Source organism: Epinephelus fuscoguttatus, linkage group LG14, assembly GCF_011397635.1.
Source record: "Epinephelus fuscoguttatus linkage group LG14, E.fuscoguttatus.final_Chr_v1".
NCBI lineage: Eukaryota > Metazoa > Chordata > Actinopteri > Perciformes > Serranidae > Epinephelus > Epinephelus fuscoguttatus.
The window spans coordinates 17,932,305-17,942,566 of record NC_064765.1 but is presented as its reverse complement, the minus strand read 5'-3'; the positions used below and the strand labels follow the sequence as shown (position 1 = coordinate 17,942,566).

The window sequence follows — 10,262 nt, the reverse complement described above, 5'->3', positions numbered from 1 at the left end:
TGTCTCTGACATGCCAAACGGCGTTAGAGATACACTGATTTGTTACGTGAAACTGTTTTATTCAGTGTTTTTACCAGTTTAAATCAACGGGTCCTTTGGTTTTGGATAGGAGGAGATCTTTGTAGATATTTCTGTGTTCTCCTGAACTACTGGATCTTAAGTTATCACAGAAAAAAGGTGAGCACACATGAGGAGGTGCTAAGCTAGCGGCCTGTCTCTGACATGCCAAACAGTGCTGGAGGAACACTGATTTGTAACGTGAAACTGCTTTGTTCAGTGTATTATGGTTTAAATCAGGGGTGCCATTTGTTTTGGAGGGTAAGAGACCCCTGAAGATAATTTGTCTCACAGTAAAAAACCCCTGAACATTGAACATTGAAGGAATTCAAAAAGGAAAAGTTTCAGCAGGTTGCAATGTGCCATCCTCACCACTAGATGCCACTAAATCCCCCTAATCTTACACGCTGTTCCGTAAAACATTATTTGACATATTAATTAATATGAGTACATGAATAAAAAGTGAGAAAGAACGAGTAAAAAGTCTGTAGAATATATTATATTCCTCTTGTCTTATGTGGAAGTGAGACACTACATCCAAACACAACACACACACACGCGCTCACACACACTCCAACAGGAAGAGTGTGGGTGTTTGGGAGCAGCTGCATGGAGAAGCATCAGACCCAGCTTCCTCGTTGTGCCGCCAGCATCTCTCCTCCCTTCTCTTTTTCTCTCCCTATCTGCTCATTTCCTTCACATCTCTAACACACACAGAAACATACATTCAGTCAGAAACAGATAATACCACCATCATGCCACCATCTTAGCCCAAAACTAAAAAAAACTGAGATTCAATCAGCACATTTGGCAGAAATGAGCTCACGTACAGAAATAGTGGTTTATTTATGTTGCAATGTAAACTGGGCACGTCCCGTTTCTGTCCTGTTTCCGCCGAATGGTGACACACCAGCTCATCACCACCTGAAAGCCCAAATGTTGCACAACACTTTCCTGTGTCGAGCTCTAATTGAGGGTTCGTTGGTAGCGTTAAAACTTGACTCCACTCTCACACCTGTGCGAGGTGCGGCTCGGGTGACTCGAGGCGCAGATGGACAGCAGATAAAGCCAGAAAATTTACATAAGAAAGAGATGTTTTGGAAATTTAACAGTTGCATCAGAGCCTCAGCTGTAAAATGTCAATCTTTCATTGTTGCGTAATCATCTTTGTAGGGGTTTGATGAAAAAAAAAAAGAGCTGATAAACAGGATATGCTGCATCTGTCAGAGAATATGTAAATGCATATAGCCTGAATCAAGGCCGCTGGAATCTTCCTCTGACACGAGACTGCACAGGTGCAAGAGCCGTAGCATCTTTGTGTTTCACTTTCCTTTCCAGCTTTCTATTCTTACACCCTCAAGCCATCGCCCTGTCCCATTCCAACCAGTATTCCTCTGTCTTTATACTCTCCTTCAACCCCTCTCCTCAACCCTTCTCTGTCAGCAGCAACACCCCCAGTTAAGTGGTTACTGTGCTGAAGACACTAAGCAGTTATTTCTGTGTTTCCTGTGTGTCATGTGGTGGTAGCTCGAGCTAGCTAGCATGGCTGACAACACACAGGCTCCCAGGTGCAGAGTGTCACAGTGTGGGCCGTCAGCCAGAAAGCCAGTGGGCCAGTTAGCAAGCCAACTAGGCCCTGCAGCACGTGCTGCCCTCCACCCCCACCCTTAACCCATTGCTATTCCCAGAGGAAAGGAGGAACAGGCTTGTGACTTTTTCTCTATGGGAAAGAACGCACGCCTGTGTATGCGTGAGCATGTCTGAGCTTGCCTTTTTTTTTTTTGTTTGTTTTTATTTTCAGTTGCGGCACTAAACTAACCAGTTTGAGGATACAATTACAGTTGAGAAGTTTCAATGTGTCATCAGCTCTACTGGAATAAACTTGCATCTCTCCCCCAGAGTTCAGGGGTCAGGCTGCGCCAACGGAGAAGACCTCGAGTGAAACCAGCATGCAGGGGCACCAGGCTTCACCCTCTTCCCCCGGCTCACCCCCAGGCTGCAGATGCACCGACCCAGACAAGGCTGCACTTCTCTGGGCAGCACAGAGACACTGCTGTGCTCCGGTTCCTGGAGCCCTGATGCTCTGATTGAGACCCTGCACCCATGCAGGAACCAGAGGGGAGTGGGGAGGGGAAGGGGAGAGCAAGGGAGGGGATGCAAACACATCTGGCATCTGCAAAAAAAACAAACAAAAAAAAACAAAAACCTGCGCACAACTCTCACATCATCATGAGGAGAAATGTACAGGCCATATAGAAAAGCGAGCTCTGTTCCCCCCCTCCTCTGCTATCACACGTGCAACAGAAGATACACACACCCACACACATATCCAATTGTGTGCCTGCTACCTCTACAATCTAGAAAAGCAATTATGTGAGGAACAGGACAAGAAGTCACAACAATTCTCCAGCTGGTAGGACAGCACCAGAATACACCACTCTCTGCTATTGTTCTATTTATATAGCTCACCAAACAATGCCATGCTGGTGTCTAAAGAAACAAATTATTTAGCGGCAAGAGGAAATGGTATAAAACAATGCTATTTTCAATGATGTATACATACCCCAGTATGTACATCCATACAGTAAGATCTATTAAAGCTGTCTAGGGGAAGATAAATGAAAAGCTGTAAAAGGAGGACACAATAGAGAGCGTATCAGAGTGCAAGAAATTTGTGTGGGTGCACATCTCTGCAAGGTGTCTTCTTGGTGTGTTTGTTTCTTTTGCGTGGGCGCTGCCTTTTGCATTAGGCGGTAGTACAGGACGGAGTTAGAGGTAGTGGTTGGGACGTGTGTTTATATATGTGTGTGTGTGTGTGTGTGTGTGGGTAAGAGTGCAGAGTACTTCTGATAAACAACCAGCACCTCTCTTTGTGTTTCAGCCCACTCTTTACCAACCTATTCTTTTCTTCAAATGGTCGGACGAGGGTTTCTCTGTTTCCGAAGTGTTTGACAAGAAGGAAAATGCATGTTTGTGAGGGTATGTTAAAAAAGATATCACATGCATGTACACAGTGGTGTTGCCTGTGAGCTGCCTCCTCTCTTCAGGGTGACTGAGTATAGGCCAGTGAGAGGCATAGCAGCGAGCTGGAGCGGTATGCTCTTTGTGGCCAGCTGTGGGGCCATTAAAGGCCCATCTGCAGACAATAGGCTCTGTCTGAAGGGCACACAGAGCCTGGTTCCTGTCCTGCCCTGCTTCACTGTGTTTGTGTATGGATGCGTATATGAGAGTACCATGCATTTCCATGCCCCATTTTAATGTGTTACAAAGGAATATACAGAAAACCTACACTTAGCCGTGGAGCTACTTCGAAATGTCATTTTAATGTGTCTGCATTAAACGCCGTAATTTCCCACAGCAAATCTCTTCCTACATGTAATGGACTCAAAACCTTGTGATAACGCCTCCTCTGCAACGTGGTGAAAAATAAACAGACTCATGCCGTGTTTCACTGAGGCACCTCTTGTTGAAGTCAAGAAGACATCACCGCAGACGGTGGAAAAACTTGATTTCACCGGGCGATTAGAGCGTTCACACCATCCTCTCTTCAAAGCCGAGGAAATGAAGATCACTTTATTAAAAGGTTATCTCCTCTCACACACTCGACAGAACACAACAGCATGCAAAAACATAGGCGGGCGCTGGAAAACAGCTAGCTGGCCCAACCACATACCACTCAGCGCGGTTCGATCAAGCAAGCCACAGCTTCACATGCCCTGACACACACACACACATACACACACACAGTTGCTGCATGCAGACACATGCAAAAAATATCTGTCCCAATACTAAAATAGGCCCTGAGAGGTTGCACCTGCACCTGTGCCCTGGTCCACACCTACACACAGGTGTCAGGATGTGACACATGCACACACAGACAGAGAAAGAGAGATAGCAGAGAGGGAGGGGGAAAAACGAGAGCGGGGTGAATCACACTGCTGCGGTCGACCAAAAAGCTTTTTCTAGATATCATCTCTGTATTTTGGAGAGCAACAATGAGTGTGATTTTCAGTTTTAAAATAGACTTTCAGGTGTTTAATAATAAAATAAAATAAAAACACAGCACACGATTAAGTAACTTCTCAGCTCTCTCTGATACGTACAGTAATGATATAACACACAATAGGACTTTTAGACATAATTACGGGTTTGCGGGGTGTGGAGTGATTGTTTAAGCAAAGTGTGTATCATATTGCATACATGAGTGCCTCAATGTGTCATTCTGCGTTCCAGAATGAGTGGTCTCTGAATGTGTATTTGTGTGTCACACTGAGTCATACCCATGTGTCCCTCACTGGTAGGGTCCCTTCTCAAACGGGGCAGAAAGTGGGACAAATAATCTCAACGGTGGCTTATCTTTAAAATATATATAGCTGCGTGGGCATGCATGAGCACACTGACACGCACAAGCACATGCACGGCACAAAAACAAAAGACTGGGTGAGGTATGTTTTATTATTTTCAGAGGGATACATGAAGAAAATAAAAGGCAGTGTTCCGATTGAAGGTAAATCATTCACATCAGTTATTCAGTGTAAATTAAAAATGATATGATTGCATTAAATTCAAGCAGGCATTAGTGTGTTTGTTTGACTAAGCTACCCTGCATATTAAAATCTGCATTTAAAAAATCTTAAGTATTGTTACTCTGAGAGTCAAGTGTGAGTTCTATCACAGTGTTCTGGTTATACGGAGAAAGAAAATCAACTAACAATGGAATACAAACTTTTCACATGGTGTCTTAGCTCCAATCTGTCACATTAAATGGGATGCATTTACTCTCCACTATGTTCTTTGAGAAACATTGCCACCCTGTGGAGAAAGCTTGTTACTGCAGTCCATCAGACCACTACTACTACAGCTACACTGCATCTTCAAGATTACTGCTCTTTTCATTTAGCTTCTGATTGTCTTTCATATACTGTTCAAATACATTTTATGTCTAATGTAAAACACTTTGAATTGTCTTTGTGTCTCACAGGTGTTGTACAGAAAACTATCTAAGAGACGATTGTCTTAGTTTTTACAAATTTCATAGTTTTACGTGCACCACACACCCAGACACCGATGTAGACCAAGTCCAGCCCCTCATGGCAACAGCACCGGCCCAGAGAATGAGACAAAGAGCTCAGGAATTGACCTGGCCTCTAGATTCCCCAGATCCTAAGCTATTCAAGCATCCGTGGAGCATGCCAGTACCCTAATTCACAACCCACAGGACTCAAAGGATTTGCCCCCAACGCCCTGCTGCCAGACACCACAGGATAGCCCCAGAGGTCCTGTTCCTATGCTTCAACAGGTGAGACGCCTACCTGTGGATTGGACTTGGCTCTGACCTCTGGGATATCGTCCCATGGATACTCAACCAGATTGGGGTCTAGGGAATTTCAAAGCCAGGTTGACACGTTGAGCTCCTTGTCACGTTCGTTCGGCCATTCCTGAGCAGTTTTTTGTGGTATTGGGTTCAAAGCTATCGGGGAGTGCTGTTGCCATGACGAGGTGTACTTGGTCTGCACCAGTGTTTGGGAAGGTGGTTTGTGTCAAGTAGCATCCACATGAATGCCAAAACCCAAGGCTTCCCAGCAGAACATCGCATTGTAACGAGATGATCAATGTTATTCATGTCACCTGTCAGTGGTTTATGCTGTGGCTGATCTATGAATATATAAATACTTTTCTCTAGATATGTCAAATGTCTATGTATGTCCTTGTTTTAAGCTGTGTATCTAGTCAAGTTCTCTTTATGTGTACACATACTTGGCCCACAAAGTTGATTCTGACGCTAAATTCATTCTCCAAGGCTGATCAGCCATAAAAATCACATGTAGAGGTTTTGATTGAAAAATTCCCTGAGGCTTAGAAATGTATATTTGCAATCTGACTGATATGTTTTTATATTATACTAAATCATACAATGGAAGTGAATCTTTTTAGCAAGTGCATCAAATACTTTTAAAAATGATTATGATTAAGATTAAAAACAACATATAAGCCTTAAAGAATCCTCATCTGTTTCTTTCTCACCACACATCCCTCACAGTTCTTCCTTCCCGGCTCCGATGGGGCAAGACACTCCGGTGCCTTTGAGGCCACAGTAGCCCTTGGGTACCTTCTTGAGGTACTGCTGGTGATAGTCCTCAGCGTAGTAAAAGGTCTGGTCCTGCATGATTTCTGTGGTGATGCTACCAAGGCCTTTTTTATCCAGCTCCTATAGAGACAAAACACAAACATAACCCATAAATGTTACTGCTAGGGCTTTCAAAGTTAACGCGTATAATTCTAACCCTTGGCCCATTCGTTTGGGAAATCAGGAAACTGCTGAGACACTATAGATGGTGAGCAGAAACAAACCCTCTGTGAGCAGAGATAGATAAAGAAAGTTCAGCTTCAAAGCCCTGCCACATGATTCTTTCGGCAAGACCAAAGTTATTTGCGTTTACTGATGATGTAAATTGAGTTACCGCCGGAGTGCATCAAGCTGTTTACAAAATGGGGAATGTTTAGTCAACCTTTACAAGTGTAGTTGGATGCTACATTTGTCCACTCCCATGTTGATAAGCATATTAAAAACTTGAAAAGTATCCCTTTCAGGTACATTTATAACAGATTAAAAATATGCTATTAATTTGCAATTGATCACAAATAAACTATGGACATTCATTCATTTTCACACACTTCTCAAGGGGCAGGTTGTGGGGGCAGCAGGCCGAGCCGAGCAAGGCACCCCAGACGTCCCTCTCCCCGGCAACACTTTCCAGCTCCTCCTGGAGGACCCCAAGGCATTCCCAGGCCAGATGAGATATGTAATCCCTCCAGTGTGTTCTGGGTCTGTCCTTGGACCTCCTACAAGCGGGAGGTGCCCAGGAGGCATCCTGATCAGATGCCAGAACCACCTGAACTGACCCCTTTTGATGCGAAGGAGCAGCAGCTCTACTTCGAGCTCCCTCCGGATGTCTGAGCCCCTCACCCTATCTCGAAAGCTGAACCCAGCCACCCCACAGAGGAAACTCATTTCGGCCGCTTGTATCCCCGATCTCATTCTTTCGGTCACTACCCAGAGCTCATGACCATAGGTGAGGGCTAGGACGTAGATGGACCAGTAAATCGAAAGCTTTGCCTTCTTCACCATGACAGACCGGCGCAGCGCCTGCATCACTGTAGAAGCCGCACCAAACCGCCGATCCATCTCAGGCTCCATTCTACCCTCACTCGTGGACAATCATGTGTATATGTATTTTCTATGCACGTCATACACAGTGAGATGACTTTGATTATGAGGTTAGGTTTATGAGGTGTTCACTCAAATTTGGAGATCTAGAACTACTCCATTCCTTGACAAACAGCAGAGATCACATTAAACAGCCCTATCTGGGAGGAAAACACTCCTAGCGTGCTGCATCTTCATGTGTTCATGCTCCGTAGCCTGTCTCCATCGCCTCAGTCGTGACATACATTCAGCACTACTTTCTCGGTTTCCTCTAACTTCCTCAAAATGAACACACCTCTTTAAATGGTTGTTTTATTCTGTGGTGTATTGGATGTGAACTTTCAATACCTCTCGCTAATACAGTAAAGGGTTTTTGCTCCTCAGCTAGAAAGCAGGGTGATTGAGTGACAGAAGAAAGGAACATCTCTTTTCTTTCAGTAGTGCAGCTTGCCTCTGTGGCTCTCTCTGTGGGACAAAGCATCAAAGAGTATCCGCTCTCTTTGAGAACTCCTTAAGACACTTTCATACTTACACTTTTCTAAACACCTTGAGAAAAGGCTTCAAACACACTCCAAAATAAAAAAAAGCACAGTTGTTCACATAGACACACATGCGCACACACACACTAAACACCTCTGACAGATATATCAAATACCTGCTGAGCTGAGTGGTTTTCTCTATCTAATAATACAAGCACTCGGTCCTCTCTAGATCAGTGCTCCTGAGAGCTGACAAAACAACAAGTTCGAGGTGCGCTGGGAGTGTCTGTGGGCAACAAGTAGCTTGCATGTAGCGCGCTACACCTCAGAACTGTGTGCAGCACCAAGGAGCTTTGCTTTATGGGGGCGTCAATTGGCAGGGCTCAGCAAGCACCATGAAACAGAAGCCGAAAGTATCCAAATCTGGCTCAACGTGTTCCTATTAGCTTCTGCATACGTCTCGTTTCAGCATGATATTGTCATGGATACTGTTGGGGAATTTAAGGAAGGGAGACTTCATTCTACTTAAGGTGATAAAACTCCACTTGAATTCATAGAGGTTAGGAAGGATTGTACGTTTTCAAGGCAGGAAAAAAAAGCACCAAAATGTCACGTTGCAGCATCATTCACATTTGCATTGCTGAACTGCCATGCTCTTCTTGTTCACAACGGTCATATTCTTGCTGAAATTTAATGAAAAACACTAAAAAGCTGCCATTTTAAAGCTGCATTAATCAATATCTTTATATATTCAATGGCTTAACTTGTGTATAATGTAGAAGAAGTTGCCCATAGTGATTAACCCACAGAAATAATTACCCAACTTTACAATCCTTTGGCTCGTTGTTTTGGTTTTATGGACCACAGTGTCACTGCTTTGGTTCACTCTCTCTGCTCTCATTAACCTTGTTCCCAGCAGCAGCGTGCAGCTATTTTCAGTGGAAAAGCTCTGATAAACCCACTGTATGCTACCTGCCCAGCACCAGATGGCACACCGACAAAGCTGGTGAACACAGTGGAACATTTAGCTGCTAAAAAGTCAGATCTTACCCACAGGAGTAGAAACCTAAACAGATATACAGTAAACGTAGTGTCAATATTGGCCTTATATGCACCAGTTGGATAGACACATGACTCCTTATTAGACAAAATGTTCTGTGTCTGCTGGGTTAGCTGTTTGCTAATATGATAACATGTCAACATTGGAGAACAAATTAACAAAAGTCTTTGTCAGGGGCCCTGTCACACCAAGCCAAAGGCTGGCTGTCGGTCACTGCTGATGATGAGCATCTGATGCCCTAGGTCAGGGGTAGGCAACCTTCGCTCTGGAGCCACATGCAGCTCTTCAGCCCCTCTCCTGCATCTCCCTGTGGCTTTGACAAAAAAATCGTATGGAAAAAAACTACTGGCAATTTTTTTTAAACATGTTCATTTATCATTGTTTTAGCCCAAACAAATTCTGCACTTACAGTATTTACCAAATTTAAATAATTAAATATTTCATGTGCTTCAAACGTCTACAGCCTGACGCCTTTTCTTCCTATTTTGGCCAAACCTTAACAGAAGTGGCTCGTCTTAAATCTAGCTAGGCTACCTATGATTCCAAATTGAACATCACTGACCATTCGCAGACAACAGCACTGGTATATTTTTCTCTAAAAAGCAATATAGGGCAAACTTCCAGCCTACCTGTGCTCCCTTCTCAGCTCCCTTCTCAGCTCTGTTAGTTACCAGCTACACTCCTCCATGTGGTTGCTTTTAAATGTACCCTTAGTTTTAACAGATCTGGGGGAAAACTGCATCCTCCTACTGTGCACCTTTGGACATGGAACAATCTGTAAAAAGATCTAATACTAGAAACACTATTATCCATCGATGAATTTAAGGGCATCATAAGGAAAGTGGTGACAGAGTCATGTGCTTGTTTTTCTTGAGAGGCCACTATGTTTGAATAGTTATTGTTTTATTGTGGATTTTTGTATTATATGTTGTATTTGTTGCATTTTGAATGTGTTTTGATTGGCTGCTCCCTCGGCCAGGTCTCTATCGTAAAAGAGATTTTCAATCTCAGTGGGACTTCCTGGTCAAATAAAGGTTAAATAAATAAAAAAAAAGTCTCGAAAGGGGAAGAGAAAATTTAATAGTGTGTGGACAACTTCATTTGCTTTCACTGCCAACTCTGCAAAGTTAAAGTTCCTAATACTTATAAACAGCCCACTGCAGAGTAGCCACCACATAGTAACACATATTAATGATTGGCTAATTTAGACTTTATAGGCTGTTACCTTAATTATAAGGTTCAAATATGTTTTGTAGCTCAGACGATCTTTTTTTATTATTATCATTTTTGGTTAAAAAAGGCTCTTCTGATAGTAAAGCTTGTCGATCCCGGCCCCAGTTCTTGCGGTGTGTCCCACACTGTTCTCAATAGTCAGCCCTTATCTGCTTTTTTTAAAGGAGATTCAGCATGTTCAATCGGCGTCGTAGATAGCAGAGCCCCTCGGTAAATGAAGTCACTC

General features: G+C 43.6%; 1 protein-coding gene across 1 annotated transcript in view; it reads right to left on the bottom strand.

The window, feature by feature from the left end:
- Positions 1-4,494: 4,494 nt before the first annotated feature.
- The window catches only part of si:ch1073-358c10.1 (peptide methionine sulfoxide reductase MsrA 1), a 44,256-nt gene continuing 38,488 nt past the window's right edge, over positions 4,495-10,262 (bottom strand). Inside the window, exon 6 of the mRNA XM_049595660.1 lies at positions 4,495-6,265. Coding sequence (XP_049451617.1) covers positions 6,092-6,265 — 174 coding nt within the window. The 3' untranslated portion in view covers positions 4,495-6,091. The remainder of the gene's footprint in view (positions 6,266-10,262) is intronic.